Source organism: Rhinatrema bivittatum, chromosome 4, assembly GCF_901001135.1.
Source record: "Rhinatrema bivittatum chromosome 4, aRhiBiv1.1, whole genome shotgun sequence".
Lineage (NCBI taxonomy): Eukaryota > Metazoa > Chordata > Amphibia > Gymnophiona > Rhinatrematidae > Rhinatrema > Rhinatrema bivittatum.
The window spans coordinates 247,365,265-247,389,696 of NC_042618.1; the positions used below are offsets into that span (position 1 = coordinate 247,365,265).

Genomic DNA, 24,432 nt, shown 5'->3' on the forward strand with positions numbered 1-24,432 from the left:
ACAGTCAACATGGATTTACCCAAGGGAAGTCCTGCCTAACAAATCTGCTTCATTTTTTTTTGAAGGGGTTAATAAAAATGTGGATAAAGGTGAACCGGTAGATGTAGTGTATTTGGATTTTCAGAAGGCATTTGACAATGTCCCTCATGAGAGGCTTCTACGAAAACTAAAAAGTCATGGATAGGAGGCGATGTCCTTTCATGGATTTCAAACTGGTTAAAAGACAGGAAACAGAGAGTAGGATTAAATGGTCAATTTTCTCAGTGGAAAAGGGTAAACAGTGGAATGCCTCAAGGATCTTTACTTGGACCGGACCAAACTCCTTCACCCGTGAGACCCCCCCGGAAGGCCGGACTGCGCTCCTCCCCCCAGGCCGACGCTGCTAACGTCATCACAGTGCGCCGGGGGGGGGGGGGGGGGGGATAAAGCACGGGCTCCAGCCCGGAAGTGCCGCACGCTATTGTCACACAATTTGTAAGCCCCTTCGTACACCCTGAGAAGCTGAGAACAGAGACGAACGAATGGCACAACTCGACAATATTGATGATGGATAACAAAGGAGAAGAACAGGTAACACAAAAGATCAAAACCTGCCTTAACAATGGTAAATATGGGAAGAAATACATGAACTACAAAGATAGACACTATAAGGAAAACTAAACAAACACAAATTACCTTGTACAAATTAAAAGAACCAATAGCACAAACAATGCAGGGTTAAGTAACTTATTAATGATTACTTTTTCTTACTTGTAAACGCACAATCCATAACAAAAAAAATTCCCAATTATCACGGATCTATTATATGACATCAAACCAAATTTCACTGCAATTACCGAATCCTGGCTAAAAAAATCAGACAGTCCTAAAAAAACAAATAGTGCATCGAAATTATGACGTCTTTTCAAATCCCCTATCAAACATCTTAGATCCTAAGCAAAACAAAGAACGGAACCAATTGAATTCAAATATAGACCACCTTATCACATTGAAACATTAGGAAACAAATTAGAAGAAAAACTAGCAGAACTCGACTATAAAGATTGCCACTCAGCAACAAAAGCATGGATAGAAACAACTAACAAACTAGCAGATGAAATCGACCCCATGAAATATAAACACATCAAAGAAATAAAACAAACAAACCCCTGGTACAACGAAAAGATAAAAGAAGTAAAATGTAAGCTTAGAATAAAAGAAAAAGATTGGAAAAAACATAAAACAAATAAAAACCTAACTAGATTCAGAAAACACTTAGCTTACTAGAAACAAATAATTTATGACGCAAAAAAACAATACTACAGCTCAAAAATTGAAACATTTGCAAATAACCCAAGGACATTATTCACCACAGTTAAAGATCTCACCAACGATAAAAACAGAGTCCCCCCCCTAAACTTACCTGAAAATAGATGCAACAAAATAGCACAGTTGTTCAATGACAAAATAGCAATCCTAAGAACCAAAATCCCTAATACAACCAAACAAGAAATTAAAACGAACAAAAGAGACGCCACACAATGGTCTAGTTTTGATGAGACAACAGACATTCAAGTAGAATCCTTGCTGAAAAAGATAACTCCTGCTCCACATATAATGGATACCCTGCCCACTACTGACATTAAAAAATTAACAGTTACTCGTATTAATCTCCGCCCAGATGAGACCAGAAAATCTACTCTCTTGTACCCCAAAATTAATCTCACCCTATTGTGTGTTTTATAGAACAACAATTTATTAAAGAATGATTTTTAAAAAAAATAATTGTTGCGGAATGGGGTAAGTTTCATATATTTTGACGCATGCCTCCACGGCCTTGCTTCAATTGTTGTATTATAATCATCAACTTACCACCCTCCCACTCACTTTTAATTCAACTTTTTTGAAATTTTAAAAATGTGATTATGTGTAAATCAATCTGTTCACTTAACCATATCCCCAAGTTCACCAAAAAAATGTCTCCAAAAATTTTAGAAATTTTTAACTCTGTTAGTCCTTACTTTTTTATAAAAGTCAAGCTAAGGTATTCTTCGCTCTTATTCCAATTGTCTGTTGATGTTATTCACTATTATCTGGTGATCTTTTTTTCTTTATCTATGGTTACTTTGTTTAACCCAAGTGTTTCTTTATTCATTGAAACTTTGTTTCTTCATTGATTCATTGGATACAATTAGATATTCTCTTAATCTAAAAGCTTGAATCTTATATGACTCTCAAATAAACTTTTGCTGTGGCTTGAAGGATTTGGTATATATGAGGATCTAATATGACATGAACTTGACAGAATGAATATTCTCCTCAAACGCCAGTTAAATATTGCAAATCGCTAAAACTTATCTCCTATATGCTCCCATATCTCCTCAAACGGGAGATAAGTTTTTGTGACTCATAATATTTAATTGGCATAAGTTTTAGCGATTTGCAATGTTAGGTGCACAAAGGGCCAGCCCGCACCGACAGACAATGGGGAAAAATGGCGCTGCACCAAACCGTGTGCAAGATGGTGCCGCTGCAGCCAGCCACATGGAGTGCCCACCTAGCCTGAAGCGGGACCTAGCCTATCAGGGGGGAGGCTCAACCCGCTCGGAAACCCCCTTCCCCTAATGGGATTGGGAACAACGTCGGTACAGTGCACCGAGCAAGGAGACAGGAGGAAAGACTTACCGAAGCCCTTCCACGTCTGTGAATAGAAGTTCTTCACTACTTACCTGGGCTCAGTGCTTACCGGCTGAGAAAAGAGATGGTCTCCAGCTGCGGGGGGAGAGGGCTTAGGCCGTCACCGCTGCGCTCGGCTTCCTGCGCCTGCTGCCTTTCAGCTGCTTCAGCAGCAAAGTCCACGCCAGGAACCGGCTACCGGACCATGGCACACCTCTGAGAGATCGCGGAAATCACCACAGGAATTCTTAACTGGGGGAGGGACCTTTAGGTATCACCGCAGGAGAGCGGGGCTCGATATTTCTCCCAAATTTAGAGGTAAGTTTTACATTTGTTCTTCAACTAGAGCTGCAATCCCGCTAAACACCGCTACTGGAATGGGGATAGCGCGTCCACATCTCCTAGGAGATGGAGAGATACTGAATAGCTGAGTTCACTGCAGGGGTATATAGTCTGTCAAACTACTCTGTCTCCATCTGCTGGAAGGGAGGCAAAACCCAGGAGCCTGGACTGATCCATGGTACTACAGGAACGAAAATTAACAGGTAAGAACTAATTTTCCTTTGTTGCATTTTCTGTTGCACCTCAGTTCTTCAGTTCCCTTATCCTCCAATACAAAGCATGTGGCATTTCTACATTTGTGATGATAGTATGATGATGGATGCAGCACTCTGTTGATAGCCGAACGGCAAAGTGACTCTGATTTCGCCCAAATCAGCCAGTCGCTGAGATAAGGATGTACCAACAAACCTTCCCTCTGCAGCTACGCTGCTACTACCACCATTACCGTGGTGATTGCCCTCAGAGCAGGAGCCAGGCCGAATGGCAGAGCTCGAAACTGGTAATGTAGACCCATAATGGTGAATCTCAGGAACTTCTGGTGGTCATCCCGAATTCCGATGTGTAGCTACGCTTCTGTTAGATCCAGCGAAGCTAGGAATTCTCCACGTCTAACTGTGCTTCAGTTAGACGTGACAAACTGCCACATCTCCATGCAGAAGTGAGGAATGTGAAGATATCTGTTGACCTGCTTTAAGTCGAGAATGGGCCGGAAGGTCCCTGCCTTGTTTGGCACCACCAAATAAATGGAGTAGTGGCCCTTCCTTTGCTCTGTCAGAGGAACAGGCGTAATATCTCAGAGATCGAGAAGGCATTGTAAAGTCTTTTACCACTCGAAGCTTCGTATCGTACGCCTACGGGGAGACTAGGAAACATTGCCGGAGACAGCATGCAAATTCTAAAGCGTAGCAGTGTCTTATCACAGCAAGGACCCACTGGTCCGATGGCACTTTGATCCATTCCTCGTAAAATAGAGACAGTCTGCCCCCCTACGATCAGAAACGAAGAATGGACTGGACGCACATCATTGCGGAAGCTTACTACCCTGCGCCGACTGGGAGAGTCCAGGCCTGGAAATTCGCCATCTCCGAAAGGACTGAAAACAGGACTGTTGCCTGCCAGCATCCTGCCGATAAGTGATAGTGGATCTAGAGGAAAACGACCCTCTCTGTCTTGGACGATCTTTTGGCAACCTGTGAACCGTGTTCTCTCCCAGCGACTGAATCGTATCTTCCAGCTCTTTTCCAAACAGCAACTTGGCCTTGAACGAAAGAGAACCCAGCTGAGACTTGGAAGAAACATCTGCTGTCCAGTTCCTTAACCATAACAGTCTCCTCGCTGAGACTGCAGAAACCATGGACCTGTCCGAAGTTCTCAACAGTTCATAGAGAACATCAGCACTGTAAACAATCGCCGCTTCAAAACGTCCAGCCTAAAGGACCTCCCCTTCGGAGAGGGACTCGTTGGCCTGCAGCTGCTAAATCCAACAAAGACCCGCTCTCGCAGCAAAATTGTTACACATAGCAGTGCGGAAACCTAAAAAATCTTTTGAGCTGAAGCTCCAGTTTTCTGTTCTGCAAGTCTTTGAGGGCCATCAACCCAGTAACTGGAATGGTGGTCTTCTTAGTTACCGCCTACACTGCCGCATCTACCTCGGGAACTCTAAGAAGGTCCAAAGCCTCCTCCAACAGAGAATATAGCTTATCCATTGCCTTAGCAACCTTCAGCCCCAATTCCGGGGTGTCCCATTCTCGGAAAAGCAAGTCAGTGGCAGAAAAATGAAAAAGAAAAGACGTAGGTGGACCCCGCAGGCCCAATAAGACCAGATCTGTGGATCCCAAATGGGATTTCTCCTGGGGAGCCTCAATACCTAATTTTCCTAAAATACCAGGGATAAGAGGCCCTAGCTCCTCCTTTCTGAAGAGATGGACCACCTTCAGGTCGTCTCTGTCCAAAGCATGAGACCTCCGCACAGCACCCTGCTGCTGCTGGTCTGCATCCCCTTCAATCCCCCTTGGGGGCTGGGATGGAAGGTCTGGCTCATCCTGTGCTGAGAACTTTGAAGAGGTATCCATGGCTGTCTGGGGGCTATTGACCTTAATGGGCATTTTCTGTTAGAGAGCCCAGCGCTGTCCTCTGACTGGGACCTCTTCCTGTGCTTGGGCAGCGGTACTGACCTTAACAAGTTCCCAGCAGACCTCTTTTTGCCTGCCTTCCTAGCTTTGAAGGCATTCAGTAATAACAGCACAAAATCCGAGGAAAAAGAAGATAAAGGAGGAATCTGCCTCCCCCTCGGGCTTGTCCTCTACGATTTTAGCAGCATTCCCTATTGCTCTGCCCCGTTCAGGGGCCGTTGGTTGAGGTGATAAAGGCAGTGGGAGACTTCCCTCCCTGCTGCATGCAGCGCCACAGACCTCATTGCCGACGGGGAAATATTCAAAATGGCTCCCGTTCCCGCCCTCAGCGGGAATGGACTGAGGGAAGGAAGCGGAAGCTCCACGAAAGCTCCTCTCGCCATTTGGACCCGAACTACGACCCTCCCGGGGGACATGGAGGTTCCCTCTCCCCCCGGGAGACAGACTGCGCACAAGCCAGCTCGTGAAAACAGTGTGCCCGCCGCACTGCAGCAGTACTTCAGAAAGTAAAAGCTGAAAAAGAAAATCTCCCCCCTTCTCTAAACTACAATTCGTGAAGGCCCCCGCAAAAACAACAGCGACTCAAACACACAATCGCAGCCGCAAAGGAAAGGAGACCGAAACCAAAAAGTAATGAGAGAAATTTTTTTTTTTTTTTTTAAATCAAACCTGGCCGGCAGTCTGTGGGTCCTGGACGTTCTGGGGTGAGTGGGCTCCCCGATTTCACCCCCAGCGCTGCTACCTAGTGGCTATAGGGTTCTCAACCCCAACTGCAGCTGCCTCAGTAACCAGGGAGGAATGGTCCCTTCAGGACCTGGCAACCCCCTGGGAGGCTGACAACAATCCTCTTAGTCCTTCAAGATTTCCTTCTTCTCTTTCCTTTTTTTTTTTTTTTTTTTTTTAAACTGTCTAGGAGTATTATTATTATGATTATTTTAAACTAAGTAACCCGAACAGACTGTAGGTTTTGCACCTCCACCATCTGCTGGAGACAGAGAAATACTGATAGACTGTAGGTGGCACTTTGGGATATAAGGCAGAGTCTGTCAAAACTTCTGTCTCCATCTGCTGGAAGGGAGGCAAAACCCAGGAGTCTGGACTGATCCAGGAACTCTTAGTTACCCAGTACTGGTACTGTGTATTCATGCACTTTTTTTATTTGACTGTGAAAGTCAAATCAGAACAAACATATGTTATACAGCTGAAAACAAGACACCTAGGAAGAAGGTCACAGATAGTCGGTAGCAGAGGGGCGTCTTGAACTCATGCCTTAGGACTTCTGAACCACACCTCAGTGCTCAGTCACTAAATCACTCCTCCTCCCTTGCATTTGTAAAGCACTTCCTATCTCCAACTAAGCAACAAAAAATTATAATCTAGGAGGTAAAACATTGTAAAGTGAAGCAAAAAGCTATCTACACAGCAGTTGCCAAATGGGATTGTTTTGTGCATACGTTGACAGGAACGAACCTCATTCGTAAACCAGGGTATTTGGAGATTATCTCAATCTCACCTGGGTGGCATTGCCGTTGTTGCGCTTTTAATGGCACTTTTGAATATCACATCCTGAAGAGAGTGCTCCTCCTGCAGCCTGTTGTGAATGAGCAGCAGCATCCTAAAGGCAGTTATAAAGAAAAAAGGTAAGTGCTGACAAACTTGCAGAGCCAATGATTTACATAAATTGGAATTGCTCTGTAGAACATACAGACTTCACAAAGATAACTAAGCGCAAGCAGAAATACTAACTAAATAAATTTCATGAAACACAACAAAAATCACAGAAATATATCAAAAAAGAAAAAAATTCCACAGCAAGGCTCAACCATGCTGTATGCTGCCACTGAAAACAAAACTCAGCCTGTATACAATCAGTCAGCCTCACTCTTTGGGGATAAGTCATAGCAATTGTGAGATGGCAGTTTGTAATGTGTTTTATATTTAGGCCTTTGCACTAAGTTGTGGAAAATTCCTAAGGAAAAACTCTGAGATTTCCCAGGAGGCCCCTAAAATTGGCTTTATATATTTCTGTCAACCTCTATTCAAAAATAAAATGAAAGCAGTCAGAGATCTGTATGCAAACTGATGAACAGGATACAGTCCAGGATCAAAACCAGAGAGCTCTTCGAGTGTAACATGAAATTAATGCTTCATGTTATGATCCAAATAAGCTTTTACAAATCGGCAAACATTTCAATATTTATTACATTTCAGTAACTAGACCTGTATTCCTGTAACTAATACTTATGCATAAGATTACGCATTGCCTACATGATGTAATGGTCCAATTTGCTGTAAACAACCTTATTTCTATATATAGTAAACTTAAGCTCCTAATGAGTATATATTTCCTAGCATGCTCAAGCTATGTCACTTTAGTTCTCGCGCCTTTAGCAATTTCTCTGCCAGCCTGCCTAGCTAAACAGTGCAGTCTCAACCATTAAAACAACCATCTGCATAACTAATAAAGGACTTCAAAGCTGGAATTCCTGAAATTTACCACACCATGCAACCAGGTCCTGCTCCTCCCAGCAGTTGCAGAGCTACACTGTGATTGTCTACTAAAGGCAACACAGAAGCACCAAAGGAAATGAGATTGCAATGTTTTTGGTTTAAACAGATAAATCCAATGTCCACGTTGGACAGGAGAGGGAGCATTCTTACATTGTAATGATTTAAATTGGGAAAGAAAAAAAAAGCAAAATCTGTAAGTATATTGTACAGACAGCATTTTAATTAAAAAAAAATCCAGTGAGCATTTTTTTGATATTAAAAATATATTGGTGATCTAGTGTTTTAATAGTGTGTATTGGAAAGCAGTCTACTCTGTAGATTCCTAGCCCTAGATCTAATTCCTTGAGTCAGTAGTACTTCTGTAATCACAACAGTAGAAGGAAATTTTCATAACAGAGCTTGTTCCATATTATGTATTGTTATATATTACTTTCTGTAGATAGTATTAGGCTATCTTATACATCGGGGCAAATTTTTATTTTATTTTTTTTTTTTTTTACTACTATTGTCAAGGCTGAACAAATCCAGGGTGCCAAGTCACCATGGCACCCAGGATTCACTTCTGCTCCTTGACCCTAAGCATTCATCCACCTTACTTAATTAATTTACTATCAGCACTTTAATCTTATTCCTTACCTCTGCCACTGTCTTTGCTGAGGAGAGAGATCAAATATTACCTATAGCAAAGCAAAAGAAACTAAATTAAGCAATTCAACATCCCCCAAAGCATCACAATTTCCCAAAGAATCAATTGTGAGATAGGTGAAGCTACTACAGAAAATATTAAAAAGAATGGCTTAGTGTAAAGAATACCAATGTCACTTTTTAAGATTGTTATCTTTTCTTCAGCCTGTATTCTGAATTGTTGGTGAGAAACAAATTCAAAATACTGGAAATTCCTAAAAAGTTGCATCTCCTTATGAATGATATATAGGAAACAGATGTGTCAAACGATTTATCAAGGTCTTTTCCATAAACGTGAAATGGGGAAAAAAAGACCTGGTGAATCAAGCTCTTTATAAGCACAACTTGTGAGGTTTCTCACAGCACTGTACAATGAGCACAGAGATATTTGTTCCCTCAGTTCACTTCCTCCTGCATCAGGCTGCCTTCTTCCAGAAAAACCCCTTGAAGAGGGAATTCAGGACCGACCTTCGGTATTTCAGACAATGAAGTCAGTTGTGCTCACATCCATTAAACAGAGCTGAATTCATGAGATTACAAAACTATTAAGAAACTACAAGGTCCAGAGAAATACCCTGTGAAAATGGAGAATAAAACTAAAAAAGCACATACTGCAAACACAACCATAAACTTTAATTGGATACTTTATAGGTATTAAAAAAAAAAATCACATTTAAAACTATGCAACTGCCATAACCAGCAGTAGAAAAGAATGCAATCGCTGCAACCACTTTTAGCTCAAATTCTATATATTTAAAAAGAACAAAACAAGAAGTACATACATTCCAGCGTCCATATGGTGTCTTTACAAGAGCACCTTATGATAGATAAATAGGTGGCACAAAAAATAATCAGAGAAGATAACAAAAGGATCAGGAGTCACGATAGGAGAGATGGATATAAGGATACTTTGAGAAGCACCATCTTAGACAACCAGAGGAAGTTTGTTCCAGAGATACAGTCTGAGCAGTGAGCATGCTCTAAAGCAGGAAGGTAGACTAGTCAGTAATGTTTAGGCCTGTGATCAGAATGCATGAGTGGCTTTACAGCATTGGATGAGAGCACAAAAATATGTGGGGGTGGTCAGCACCATAGATACATTTCCAGATAAGCATTAAGAGCTTGTATATGATCCTATATATGACAGCCAGCCAATGAAGAAAAAGCATCAAGGGTATGGTATGCGATTAGTGAAGTAGATGGTAGGGGAAGCACATAGCAAAGCTTTGGGGCAAGGGGAGTATCTATGTCAAAAAAGGAATCAAAGTTGTTTGATCATATCAATAAATGTCCACAGCATTTAGAAAGTAAGGAATCCATGCCAGTTTCCATAGGAACCTCAATCCTCAACTAACATTTAAAGAATGGCAATGAGGGCAATGTATTTAACTGCGGGTTTTACATTGCACCATAAAAAATTTCATGCAAAATTTTTCTATCCATACTGCATGCAAAATTTTGGAAGGAAACATTTTGCACAAAAAAAAACTACCAGTCTAGAGAGAGATATTTTCACATACAGGTCTGCACCACAGACAGTTGATGAACTGCTTTACATGAATTTGTTACAGCAACTCAACTATGAATTCAAATAAAAGTTTTGCAATTAGCAAACTTAATGTTAAATTTTACTAACTGCTAATGTGTGAAACATCACAAACATGTGCTAGATGCCAAATAACATGTTATCACAAACATGCACTATTTTGGGATTTTCAGTACATTGCCCTTAGCACTGAAATCAATAGCTAACGTTAAGAAAGTGCTTCTCTCTCAGGCTTCTAGATGTGTAGCATGGTGTCTGCTACCGGATTATGCCCATTGGACAATCTGGAATTTTGTTAGCAAGTACAATTCCAAAACATATTTGTGTATATGAAGTATAATTCAATAAGGGCTATACTTGTTTAAGCACTACCAATTAACAAGTACGGTTTCTACCTGCAGTATTTGTGCCCCGGTGATTAGAATTTTCCAACCTATCACACAACACAGCAAGACAATTTTGTGATAACCATTAAAAAAAATAAAAAAATGTCATTTGCAGAAAAACATATCAATTTTTAAAACTTTGTCTTATTTCAAGTGCTACTTCTGCCCACAGGGAGGTCCTCCTGGTTTGTGTTTTATTTTAGATCGTTTAGAACTGCCAACATAACCAGTTAATATTTTATCATCATCTCACAGCTATTATGTCTCAAAGTCCCTCACAAAGAGGCTGTGGAAAACGTACTGGCTCATAGACCAGGCCATCTGCAGATGTAACCATTGTTTCTGCTAAATCCAGTACATCGGCTCCAACATCTACATAAAAAAAACCAAAAAAAATGTGAATATTAATAGAAATCTGAAGTAGTTATTTATAGATGACCATAAAGGCAAAACTACTAACTGAACACTCAAATTTTACCAAGCAGTGAAAAAAACCTCAAAAGGAGTCACGGTCAGTGGTTTTCTGTACTTTTTTAAAAGGTAAATTCTGAATCAATTTAAGATTTTCAAATTGTTTTGGTGTAGGTGAGCCCAGCATTGGATACATTAACTCTGTACTATTCCAAATACATATAGCGCTTTGTGAAGAAACATTTTTAAGTCTCTTGGAGAAAATGTCAAAGGCAGAGAAAGGCCAGCATTTTTTAAATCATGGGTTTCAAAGGATTAATTTACAAGATTGAAAGAACAGTACTTTTTTTTTTGTTTAGATAAGTAGTTAGAATTTAGGGGGCAATTTTGTAATACCCTGCGTAAGAAAGTCAGCAGATACACACGCTACATCAATTTTCATAACTAACGTGTATCTTCAATTTGAAAGTTACCCCACCAAAACTACCTGCGCATAATTACACCTGCAGACATTTGAGGTAATTTAGGCACATACTTGTGAAACTACAAAAGATGTGCGCGAGTCCAAACACCCCTGACCTTCATCCCCAGAAATGCCTTCGCTGAGTCCAGGTGAACTTTTGCCCATACAAGGAGGTACACGTGCAAGTTCACCTGCCTATCAGATGGGCAATTTCAAAAGGGAAGGTATGTACAGATTTTCCCTTTGAAAATTATTCCAGGAAATCTATCCGCTAATGTGTACGGGGAAAATTCAAAAGTGAGTATATCATTTCAAATCCCACCCACAAGAATGACTTGTGGGTGGGATTTGCAGGCCCAAATTGCATGCTTTTACCCACATACGGGGTGGACAAGTTTTAAAAAGCTAATTTCTGCAGGTAAAGCATTGTGTGCACCTTTAGTCCCCTAAAAAGTATAAACAATATGATGATTATAATAGATTAACGAGAAATAAGAACAGAAGTAGTTTAAGAGGGTAATTTTCAAACAGCTCATAAGAACATAAGAATACGCCACACTGGGTCAGACCAAGGGTCCACATCAAGCCCAGCATCCTCTCTCCAACAGTGGCCAATCCAGGCCTTAAGAACCTGGCAAGTACCAAAAAACTAAGTCTATTCCATGTTACCATTGCTAGTAATAGCACTGGCTACTTTCTAAGTCAACTTAATTAAAAGCAGGTAATGGACTTCTCCTCCAAGAACTTATCCAATCCTTTTTTAAAGACAGCTATACTAACTGCACTAACCACATCCTCTGGCAACAAATTCCAGAGTTTAATTGTGCGCTGAGTGAAAAAGAACTTTCTCCGATTAGTTTTAAATGTGCCACATGCTAACTTCATGGAGTGCCCCCTAGTCTATTATTCAAAAGAGTAAAAAACCGATTCACATCTACCCGTTCTAGACCTCTCATGATTTTAAACACCTCTATCATATCCCCCCTCAGCTGTCTTTTCTCCAAGCTGAGAAGTCCTAACCACTAGTCTTTCCTCATAGGGGAGCTGTTCCATTCCCTTTATCATTTTGGTAGCCCTTCTTTGTACCTTCTCCATCGCAATTATATCTTTTTTGAGATGCAGAGACCAGAATTGTACACAGTATTCAAGGTGCGGTCTCACCATGGAGCGATACAGAGGCATTATGACATTTTCCGTTTTATTCACCATTCCCTTTCTAATTCCAAACATTCTGTTTGCTTTTTTGACTGCCGCAGCACACTGAACCGACGATTTCAATGTGTTATCCACTATGACGCCTAGATCTCTTTCTTGGGTAGTAGCATCTAATATGAAACCTAACATTATGTAACTATAGCATGGGTTATTTTTCCCTATATGCATCACCTTGCACTTACCCACATTAAATTTCATCTGCCATTTAGATGCCCAATTTTCCAGCCTCACAAGGTCTTCCTGCAATTTATCACAATCTGCTTGTGATTTAACTACTCTGAACAATTTTGTGTCATCTGCAAATTTGATTACCTCACTCGTCGTATTTCTTTCCAGATCATTTATAAATATATTGAAAAGTAAGGGTCCCAGTACAGATCCCCGAGGCACTCCACTGTCCACTCCCTTCCACTGAGAAAATTGTCCATTTAATCCTACTCTCTGTTTCCTGTCTTTTAGCCAGCTTGCAACCCACGAAAGGACATCGCCACCTATCCCATGACTTTTTACTTTTCCTAGAAGCCTCTCATGAGGAACTTTATCAAATGTCTTCTGAAAATCCAAGTATACTACATCTACCGGTTCACCTTTATCCACATGTTTATTAACTCCTTCAAAAAAGTGAAGCAGATTTGTGAGGCAACACTTGCCTTGGGTAAAGCCATGCTGACTTTGTTCCATTAAACCATGTCTTTCTATATGTTCTGTGATTTTGATGTTTAGAACACTTCCCACTATTTTTCCTGGCTCTGAAGTCAGGCTAACCGGTCTGTAATTTCCCAGATCTCCCCTGCAGCCCTTTTTAAATATGGGGGTTACATTAACTACCCTCCAGTCTTCAGGTACAATGGATGATTTTAATGATAGGTTACAAATTTTTACTAATAGGTCTGAAATTTCATTTTTTAGTTCCTTCAGAACTCTGGGGTGTATACCATCCGGTCCAGGTGATTTACTACTCTTCAGTTTATCAATCAGGTCTACCACATCTTCTAGGTTCACCGTGATTTGATTCAGTCCATCTGAATCATTACCCATGAAAACCTTCTCCAGTACGGGTACCTCCCCAACATCCTCTTCAGTAAAACACTGAAGAAAAACCTCACAGGCTTTCTGCTTTAGATATATTTTAAAAAGTTTTTACTGTGAGTTTTTGCCTCTACGGCCAACTTCTTTTCAAATTCTCTCTTAGCCTGTCTTATCAATGTCTTACATTTAACTTGCCAATGTTTATGCTTTATCCTATTTTGTTCTGTTGGATCCTTCTTCCAATTTTTGAATGAAGATCTATTGGCTAAGATAGCTTCTTTCACCTCCCCTTTTAACCATGCCAGTAATAGTTTTGCCTGCTTTCCACCTTTCTTAATGTGTGGAATACATCTGGATTGCGCTTCTAGGATGGTATTTTTTTTTTTTTTTTTTTTTTTTTAACAATGACCACACCTCTTGCACACTTTTTACTTTTGTAGCTGCTGCTTTCAGTTTTTTTCTAACTATTTTTCTCATTTTATCAAAGTTTCCCGTTTGAAAGTTTCCCTTTTGAAAGTTTAGCACGAGAGCCGTGGATTTTCTTACTGTCCCCCTTCCAGTCATTAATTCAAATTTGATCATATTATGATCACTATTGCCAAGCGGCCCCACCACCGACCCTCTCACCAAATCCTGTGCTCCACTCAGAATTAGGTCTAAAATTGCTCCCTCTCTCACTGGTTCCTGAACCAATTGCTCCATAAAGCTATCATTTATTCCATCCACGAACTTTATCTCTGTAGCGTGTCCCGATGATACATTTACCCAGTCAATATTGGGGTAATTGAAGTCTCCCATTATTACCGCACTATCAATTTGGTTAGCTTCCCCAATTTCTCTTAGCATTTCACTGTCAGTCTCACCATCTTGACCAGGTGGACGGTAGTATACTCCTATCACTATAGTCTTCCCTGACACACAAGGGATTTCTACCCATAAAGATTCAATTGTGCATTTAGTCTCATGCAGGATGTTTATCCTGTTGGACTCTATGCCATCCCGGACACAAAGCGCCACACCGCCTCCCGGGTGCTCCTCTCTATCATTGCGATATAATTTGTACCCCGGTATAGCACTGTCCCATTGGTTGTCCTCCTTCCACCATGTCTCTGAGATGCCAATTAAGTCTATGTCATCATTCACTGCTATACATTCTAATTCTTCCATCTTACTTCTCAGACTTCTGGCATTAGCATACAAACATTTCAAAGTTTGTTTTTTGTTTGTATTTTCATTCTGCTTTTTAATTGATAGGGATAAGTTAGAATTTTTTAGCTCAGGTGAGTTTTTAGTTACAGGCACTTGGACTACTTTTCTTATTATTGGAACCTTACTGTCGGGATGCCCTAATTCTAATGCATCATTAGTATCCTTTGAAGATACCTCTCTCTGAACCATGCGCTGCTGAGCGACTGTCGGCTTTCCCCTTTGTTCTAGTTTAAAAGCTGCTCTATCTCCTTTTTAAAGGTTAGTGCCAGCAGTCTGGTTCCACCCTGGTTAAGGTGGAGCCCATCCCTTCGGAAGAGACTCCCCCCTTTCCCAAAAGGTTCCCCAGTTCCTAACAAAACTGAATCCTTCTTCCTTGCACCATCGTCTCATCCACGCATTGAAACTCCAGAGCTCTGCCTGCCTCTGGTGACCTGCGCGTGGAACAGGGAGCATTTCAGAGAATGCTACCCTGGAGGTTCTGGATTTAAGTTTTCTACCTAAGAGTCTAAATTTGGCTTCCAGAACCTCCCTCCCATATTTTCCTATGTCGTTGGTGCCCACATGTAGCACGACAGCCGGCTCCTCCCCAGCACTGTCTAAAATCCTATCTAGGTGACGCGTGAGGTCCGCCACCTTCGCACCAGGTAGGCATGTTACCAGGCGATCCTCACACCTACCAGCCACCCAGCTATCTACATTCCTAATAATTGAATCACCAACTATGATGGCCGACCTAACCCTTCCCTCCTGGGCAGTAGGCCTTGGGGAGATATCGGTACGAAAGGATTGTGCTCAGAATACATTTTGCCTGCAGACTCTAGCCAGAATTTTCAAAGCTGATATGTGCCCTTTGAAAATTCATGCTAAACCCTGCACGGCACACACACAAAGTTACATCTGCACAAGAGCAGGTATAAAATATTGCACGTGTGGATTTGCACACTCGTTTTCAAAAATTGAAAAGTATATGCCTAAATCTCGATCCTGCCCTAACTCCGCCCCCAGAATGCCTGTTTAGTATGCAGTAACTTTTCCAAGGGGTACTGCACATAAGAAGTATACACATGTATACGTGCTATTTTATAAAAGTCAAGAGTTCAGGTATATTTTTCAATTGTACATTTGGGGGGGGGGGGGGGGAGCGCAAAAAAAAAAAAAAGGCAGGCAGGCTAGGGGTGTTCTAGGACAGGATTCAAAATTACAAGTGGTAGATGCTATTTTGTAAGATATATGCCTGTATACATTACTGATCTTTTTTGCAGTTTTACACCTGCTAATTGACTCATGCAAGTGAAATCAGACTTGCATGTTGCCTGCAGTTCTTAGGTGGGAGAACTCGTGGGGATTCAGGGTGAAGTTCTAGGGGGTTTAAGTTAACTGAAGGAGGACTGGGTGAAACAGTGGAAAAACTGATTCCAAGAACTCACATTAATCTACACGCCCACTTATACACATAGGGGTAGATTTTTAAATCTACGCCCAATTTTATAACATGCGCGCGCTGCGCACGCATGTTATAAAATCCAGGGTCGGCGCACGCCGGGGGGGGGGGGGGTGCACAATTGTGCAACCTGCGCGCGCCAAGCTGAGCAGCCTGCCTCCGTTCCCTCTGATGCCGCTCCGATTTCGGAGCGGCCTCGGAGGTAACTTCCCCCCCCCCACCTTCCCCTACCTAACCCACCCCCCAGCCCTAACTAAATCCCCCCCTACCTTTGTTAAGAAAGTTACGCCTGCCTGAGGTAGGCGTAACTTGCGTGCGCCAGCAGGCTGCCGGCGCACCATTCCCCAGCCCAGGAGCTGGTTCGGAGGCCTTGGCCACGACCCCACCCCCGGAACGCCCCCAAATGCCGCGCTGCCCCGACACGCCCAAGCAAAGCCTTGGGACTTGCGCGCGCCGGCGGCCTATGCAACATAGGCATGCCGGCGCGCAGGGCTTTTAAAATCTGCCCCAACTGCTGTACTGTGGATAGGGTTGAAGGTTGGGCTTTCTGTGAGCAGGACTACATGCAAAATTATGTTTTGTGCATACCCACCGTGGCTATTTTTGAAGAGCCCCTTAACACGCATAAAACTGGGTTTTAGCTGAAGGTCATAGAACCAGAAGCCTAAAATGACAAAGCTCACCGTGTACTGTTTTTGTTGATAGTTAATCTATTACTACACTTGGGATTTTCTAAATTTAAGAATATAGAACTAAAGGTAAAAAAAATGTATATGCGCAATACTTTTTTATGTATTGGACTAACTTGGCTCTCAAAAGCTGGTCAAAAAGTTATGTTCCTTTTATCAGGTCAAAGTAAAAAGAAAACATAATAAATCAAGGGGAGTCAATGTGAATTTAAACATAGTATTAAAAGTTTAAATTCACCTTATTTATTGATGCCCCCTCCTATACCTATATCTGCACTGTACAAATGTACTGCGATATCTGTAATGACGCAATAGAAAAGCCAGTCACATTTTAGGGAAACTAGAACTATCAATATGAAATAAAATTGCCACCATAATGGAATACTTACATTGACATTTCATAGCAACTGTGATATCTATGTTGATTCTTAATTTACTGAAAGAAAAAAAAAAAACACACGGTTATTTACCCCTGCTAATAAAAACACTTATTTATAAAATTTTGCTCTTCAAATTTTTTGTTATACCACAATGCATGATCCAACAGATTGAACCAATCTACCTTTTACAATAGAAAAATGTGATTTAAAAAAGAAGAATGAAATCAAAATGTTTCCTGAAATGACCCCAAGTCCCAAAATAACTGAGTGTTACTTGGGAAACCTTAACTGCTTCCTTCTTTTACTTAACTGTAGAATTACAAAGTTGACCAGCAGCAACATTTAAATGCTATTTGAGTGTTGATTAGAGCCGAGACTCCATTAAGAGCACTGAGAAGCAAACCCAGCAGCGACAGAAAATTCTCTGTAAATTTAGCAAATGCAGTATATGCTAATTCTTTTACAAGAGTGCCGTTTTCAGCAGGCTCAGTGGCAGTGCTAGGCACGGCTATGTGGAAGGTCCCAAATTCAATCTCCAAGTCGGCTGAGGCAAAGTCAGCGCTCACAGCGCCCCCCCCCCCCCCCCCCCCCCCCTAGAGTAGGCAGGGGAAGGAGTCGTGATCATTGCTCAAGGGGGGTAACGACTAATGGCCGGATTCAAGGACTATGACTGCAGGGTACCAAAAGGAATCCTGGTACATGGGTCATGGCCGGGGATCATCAATACAATGACCACACTAGGTACACTGCAAGGTGGGAGAAATGGAAGGGGCATATAAAGCAGGGGGAAAAAATCCCCGAATACTTGAAATGAATGAGGGCTGATGGTGCCGGGATCCCAGCCCCGATTCTGATTGAGCTGAAAGTTCAACAAAACAGGAAGAAACTCTCAGGTCCAAAAATAAATAAAACAAAGGCACTATTTCATGAAACTATAGCTCATCACAACCAATTTTCTGTCGCTTCTGGGTTTTTGGTGCACTTGGGAGTTGCAGTAGAGGGCACCAAGCTATAGCAAAATGATGCAGAGCCCCAGGCACACTGATTCCTACAAGAAATGGTGTGGAACAGTCAGTTTTGCAATTAACTAAAATGAGGAAGTTTTTAGGATTTTCCAAGCAACTGTTTCACAATTGTTGATATTTGGGAATCACTTTCTAGGCAATTTGTGATGATATTTTACGGTACTTTTCTTTAAACCCTTTATAAAGAAGATAAAACCAGTCAATGAGCCATAAAGATAATACATCTGAAAGTTTTCAAATTGTAATTATATTATACATTAATGAAATATTTGTAGTTCTTCCCACCAAATAACCTTAATCTACATCATAGGACTATGAAAGCAGCTCACTGAATCTTATCAACTAGGTGTCCTACTCCAGGGAAAATCAACCACCAGTTTAAATAGCCTGTATATCCCAAAATGTGTAATTTATGATTACTGAATATTTATAGCATAAGAAACATTGCTTTAAAAAAAAAAAAAAGGGAGGTGGGGGGGAAGTAGTTATCCTGAACACAGCCAACATCATTCCTTGAGGGTCATAAACATATCTTTTTGTAGGCTATATATGTTTAAGAGAAGCAGTATATAAAGTATAATATAATAAATATACACATGCATGTGCTCCATGAACTCAGGTAAGAGGCATATTTTTAGTTATCTTGAAAACCAGATCTGCTTTCAGCCCTCAGGTACTAAAACGGACCATCCCTAAAAATATCCTCAATGTTAGCCTATGGCAGGGGTTCCCAACCCATTCCTTGGGACATACCCAGCCAGTCAGGTCTTCAGGATATCTATAATGAATGTATATATGCATGCACCAACTCCATTGTATACAAATCTCTCTGATGCATATTCACTGTGGATATACTGAAAACCAGAGTGGTTGTGTGTGTCCTGAGGACTGGGTTGAGAACCACTGGCATATGGGGTGTGGCCTGTAAGCCATACAAGAGTGTCTTCTCATCTGTGTCTTCTATTTATTTTACTCTGAGCTAGGTGAGCTATTGCAGACATCCTTTCCTGCTTCAGTCAAACCTAAAGGTGGTGGGATAGCCCAGTGGTGGTCTTCTCTATTGCAGGGGTAGGCAACTCCAGGTCTGGTTTTCAGGATATCCACAATGAATATTCATGAGGTGTATTTGCATGCACTGCATCAATTTTATGCAAATATACCTCATACATATCCTTAAATATTCTAAAAACCATACCTATTTGTGGCACTCCATGAACATAATTTGGCAATCCCTGGTCTATTACCTTCTATGAGATCTGGATTTGATATTCGAGACCTGAATCCACTGCTGCTCCAACAGGCAGATACAGTAAAGTCCACGGGAGAGCGGGTAAACGCCCACTCTCCTGTGCGCACGATTCAGTATGCAAATTAGGCACGGCAGTAAAAACAGGTAAAAGGAGGCGCTAGGGACACTAGAGTCTCCTTTTGGACCGGAGCGGCGGCTGTCAGCATGTTTGACAGCTGACGCTCAATTTTGCTGGCGTCAGTTCTCAAGCCCGTTGACAGCCAAGGGTTCAGAAACCGGACACCGGCAAAATTGAGCGTCCGGTTTTCGACCCACGAGCCGACTTCAATTTTTTTTTTTTTTTTACCCTTTTGGTAACTTTCGGGACCTCCGACTTAATATCACCTTTGGGTAGGCACTAATTTCTGAAAATAAAATGTGCGGCTCGGTTGCACATTTTCCTTTCTGAATCGCGCGGGAATACCTAATAGGGTCATCAACATGCATTTGCATGTTGCAGGCGCTATTACGTTCGGGGGAGTTGGATGCGCGTTTTCGGCCCCTTACTGAATAAGGGGTAACGCTAGCGTGTCGAAAACGCGCGTCCAATCGAGGATTAACAGTGCACTCCGTCGCAGCGCACTGTACAGCCCACAAGTTAGCAAAGGAAATACTCAGTGCTTGGGAGGAAGAGAAGCCTAAGTGTTGCTTTCTAGTCATACCTACAGGATGGAAGCTCATTGATGCTTGATAAAAGTACTTAGCTTAATTGTAAGAGAGGAGAGGGGGGACCAACTAAGCTAAAGATCCCACAAGAACTGCTGGATCATTGCTTCTTGCTCAAGAGAAAGAAGGGGCTAAAAGGCCCTTAATGCAAAATAAATCTAAAAAACAAAAGTGTTCAACCAACTTATAATTTTGATTTTCTTCCTCTCTCTTTTTTGTCTTCTAGCTCAAATGGAATCAGTACTGGGATTCTGGCCCCATGAGTCTTCATTTACAACTATTCAGATTTTTCCCCTATTTTATTAGGCCTTCCCCCCTCCCACTGTTCCTAGTCTGGTCATTTCAACAATGATCCTAAAACCAACATCCATGCACCAGGGCTCATTCCAGAACCCAGTATCAAGGACTCTAAATCCCGGCTTTAGCAATAACCTTATTTTCCTCTCCTCAAGTGGATGTGAATGCTACCTCTACAGAACCTCCAGATCCAGCCAACCCAGGGTGCCGAAAACCCAATCCAGGAACTTAATCAAGGATCCCACACATGGCAGTGCGTAGTCTTGCATTGAGCCAGCCCATTATAATTTTTATCCATTTTTCAGAGCAAACGGAAAAACAGTTTGCATATCAAGTGTTATTACTAGTCTCTTTGGACATCAAACTAGTGTTGTAGAACATTCACTAAATTCATCAACATCTGGAAGTATACCTGGCTATGAAGGAAAGGGGTACTACTGAGATCACAAAACAAAAGGAAAATTAGTTCTTACCCGATAATTTTCATTCCCATAGATCAGTCCAGACAAGTGGATTTATGCATCCCTACCAGCAGATGAAGGCAGAGAACAAAACTTTTGAGGCACTGCTACATAACCGAGAGTGCCACCTGCAGTCCCTTGGTATTGACCTGTACCCAAGCCAAGATATCTACCTTAACAAACCCCAATAAACCTTGGGTGAACAGAGACTTAAGTTGGAGCCTCCTGCAAACTAGACTCCCTTGATATAACAAAACCTATATCAAACTATGTACACCTCTCAACAGTCTGAGAATATCAGATGCCAGCACAGTCAGCTCAGGTTTCTCCAGAAGCAAGGAAATCTTTCGACAGATGGGGACGGGTCTCTGGACTAATCCGTGGTACCTTCAGGATTGAAAATTAGCAGGCAAGAACCAAATTTTCCTTTCCTGTTCATACCCCGGATCAGTCCAGACAAGTGGGATGTACCAAAGTCCCTCTATTCTGGGCAGGATCTCAAAAGACCCACGCACAATACACTCTCTCCAAACATCGCCTCTTCTGGAGCCCACAACGTTTGGTAAAAATGTAAAGAGAAGACCACATCGCCGCACAAGTCTCCTGTGGAGAGAACACCTGACACTCCACCCATGAAGTCGCCTGTGCCCTGTAAGGGGCAGGTCAGTGCCAACCCCTCCGGCACTGACCTGCCCCTTACAGATGGAAGCTGAAGCTATCATCTTCTTTAACCATTGTGCTATAGTGCCCTTGGAAGCACTATTTTCCTTCTTTGCTCCACTGAACAGAACAAACAGATGATCAGATCTCCAAAAATCATTTGTCACCTTTAAATACCTCATTCTACGCACATCCAATAAGTGCAGCTCCCTAGCTATCGGAGCACCAGCTGTCAAGTTTGGAAAGGCCGGAAGCTCAACCACCTGATCAAGGTGAAAAGAGGACACCACCTTCGGCAAAAAGGAAGGAACCATACGTAAAGACACCCCATCCTCCGAAAAACGCAGGAAAGGGTCCCTACATGACAACGCTTGCAGTTTAGATATTCGCCTAGCCGAACAGATGGCCATCAGGAAAACAGACTTCAAGGTCAAATCTTCAACGATGACCTCTGCATTGGCTCAAAGGGAAGGCCACACAGCACCCAAAGAATCAAATTGAGATTCCATCCCAGGCAGATCTTCCGCACCGAAGGCCGCAGATATTTCATCCCTTTGAGAAAACGAGCCACATCTGGATGAGATGCCAGCAGTCTAACCTGATTCCTACCATGCAGGGAACCCAAGGCTGCTACCTGGACCCAAAGGGAATTATAGGCCAAGCTTTAGCCAAATTGCTCTGCAAAAAGGCCAGGATCTGCGGGTGTCCACCTTTAAAGGCTGCACCCTGTTCTGCAAACACCAAGATTCGAAAACTCTCCACACCTGTACATAAGCCATTGAGCTGGAAGGTCTCCTCACCTGAAGCAAAGTCGCAATCACAGGCTCCGAATATCCTTTCAAACGGAGTCACTGCCTCTCAAAAGCCAAGTCGCAAGGCAGACGTGATCCTCCCAGTCTGAAAATACGGGTCCCTGCCATAGCAACCCTGACAGATGAGCCAAGTGAACGGGACCGTCCACCACCACACGCAGCAGGTCCACAAACCACGGCCAATGCAGCCACTCGGGAGCCACTAGAATCACCCTGCCCGGATGGAGCTCGATGTACCACAGCATTTGACCTACAAGAGGCCACGAAGGAAACACAGCAACAGATGCGGCCACAGCTAAATAAGAGTGTCGATGCCCTCCAATTTGACCTCCCTTCTGTGACTGAAAAAATGATCTGCTTTTGCATTTGCTAGAGTTGCCATGAGGTCCACCATGGTTCTGCCACGAGGCAAAGGCTTCCACTAACAACTCCCACTGCCCTGGGTCCAGACTCTGTCTGCTGAGGAAGTCCGCCTGTATGTTGTCCATTCCGGCCACGAGAAGCAGCTATTCTCACCAGATGTTTCTCCACTCACACGAACAGCTCTTGCGCCTCCAGACGACTTTGTACCACCTCGACAATTGATATATACCACTGTCATCGCACTGTCCAAGAACACTCACATCGACTTGTACCGGACAAGTGGAAGAATCGCCAACAAGGTCTTGTGCACTTTCCTGGTCTCCAGACGGTTGACAGATCAAGTTGCTTCCTCCAACAATAACAGACCTTGGGCTGATTTTCCAGGACAAAATCGCCCCCCCAGCCAGAGAGGCTGGCATCCGTGGTCACCAGCACCCATTCAGGTAATTGCAGATCCAGTCCCTTCTCCAGACTGCATTGAGACAGCCATCATGAAAAACTGGACCTGGCATCCTCTGGCAACAGTAAAGGAAGCTGAAATTCTTCCAACAGGATAACAGAGCCCCCTGCAGAGGACTCATGTGAGCAAAGGCCCATGGCACTAAATCCAGCATAGACACCATGGAACCCAGCACCTGCAGGTAATCCCAGACCCTGAGCACTGACAGATCCAGCAGCCGAAGAACCTGACTCTACAACTTGAAGACCCTCTCCATAGAAACACCTTCCCTAGCCGGGTATCAAAGCGAGCTCCCAGATATTCCAAGGATTGAGTAGGCTCCAGATGACTCTTTGTGAGCTTCGTCACCCAGCCCAGTAACTTCAGACGCTGCAGTACCCGCTGGACCAATTGAGCCCACTCCACCTCTGCCCATATCAATCGTCCAGATACAGGTGCACCAAGATACCTTCCTTCCTGAGAGCAGCCACCACTTCCCACCACTTTGTGAAAGTGCGTGGGACTGTCACCAACCGAAAGTGAAGAGCTTGAAACTGGAAGTGTTCCCCCAGCACCATGACCCTCAGAAACGTCTGGTGGTCAGTCCGAATGGGAATACGTAGGTAGGCTTCTGACAAGTCCAACGACGCCAGAAACTCCCCTTTGCGAGCTGCTATCACCATGTGCGACATCACCATCCAAAATCTCAGCACCTGGAGGGCAGCAATGACCTTCTGCAGATCAAGAATGGGCCGAAAAGTCCATTCCTTTTTGGGCACCACAAAGTACATTGCGTAGAGACCCTGTTTCCTTTCCAGGGGATGCACTGAAACAATGGCGTGCAGCAGCTGCAGACATTGCAACATCTTCCGCACCACCTCCCGCTTGCTCCAGGAGAAGCAAAGGGAGATTACAAAAGCATCTCTGAGCGTAGCCGCTTCACCATGTGAAGGATCCACTGGTTCGATGTGAGCTTGGTCCACTCCTCGTAAGAGAGGGCCAGATTCCCTCCAATAGCCTCTGGAGAAAAAAAAAAAAAAAGAGTGGAACTGCACACCTTCATTGCTCGATCTTGTTTCCTCCTGCACCTTGAGACCCATTGTGCTGGGCTTGAAAGGACTACTGTCATCCAGAACTCTGCTTTAAGGCCACCAACACCTGACTCCTGCCAGTGCGAAACTTCCTTGCCTCCCAAAAATTGAGAACGTGGAGGAAAAAACTTCTTGGGATTCTTCTTGTCCTCAGGCAACTTGTTACCCTTCAACTCCCCCAATTGCTTCATGAGCTGCTCAAGATCCTCTCCAAAACAGCAGCTTCCCCTTAAAGGG

At 42.8% G+C, this 24,432-nt stretch overlaps 1 protein-coding gene across 1 annotated transcript in view; it reads right to left on the bottom strand.

Moving 5' to 3' along the window:
• Nucleotides 1–24,432, bottom strand: part of ERGIC2 (ERGIC and golgi 2) — a 162,518-nt gene that overhangs the window by 86,332 nt on the left and 51,754 nt on the right. Inside the window, exons 5-8 of the mRNA XM_029599996.1 lie at nt 17,103–17,149; nt 10,558–10,628; nt 8,277–8,317; nt 6,643–6,744 (exon numbers count right to left, since the gene is read on the bottom strand). Of these exons, the coding sequence (XP_029455856.1) occupies nt 6,643–6,744; nt 8,277–8,317; nt 10,558–10,628; nt 17,103–17,149 (261 nt within the window). The remainder of the gene's footprint in view (nt 1–6,642; nt 6,745–8,276; nt 8,318–10,557; nt 10,629–17,102; nt 17,150–24,432) is intronic.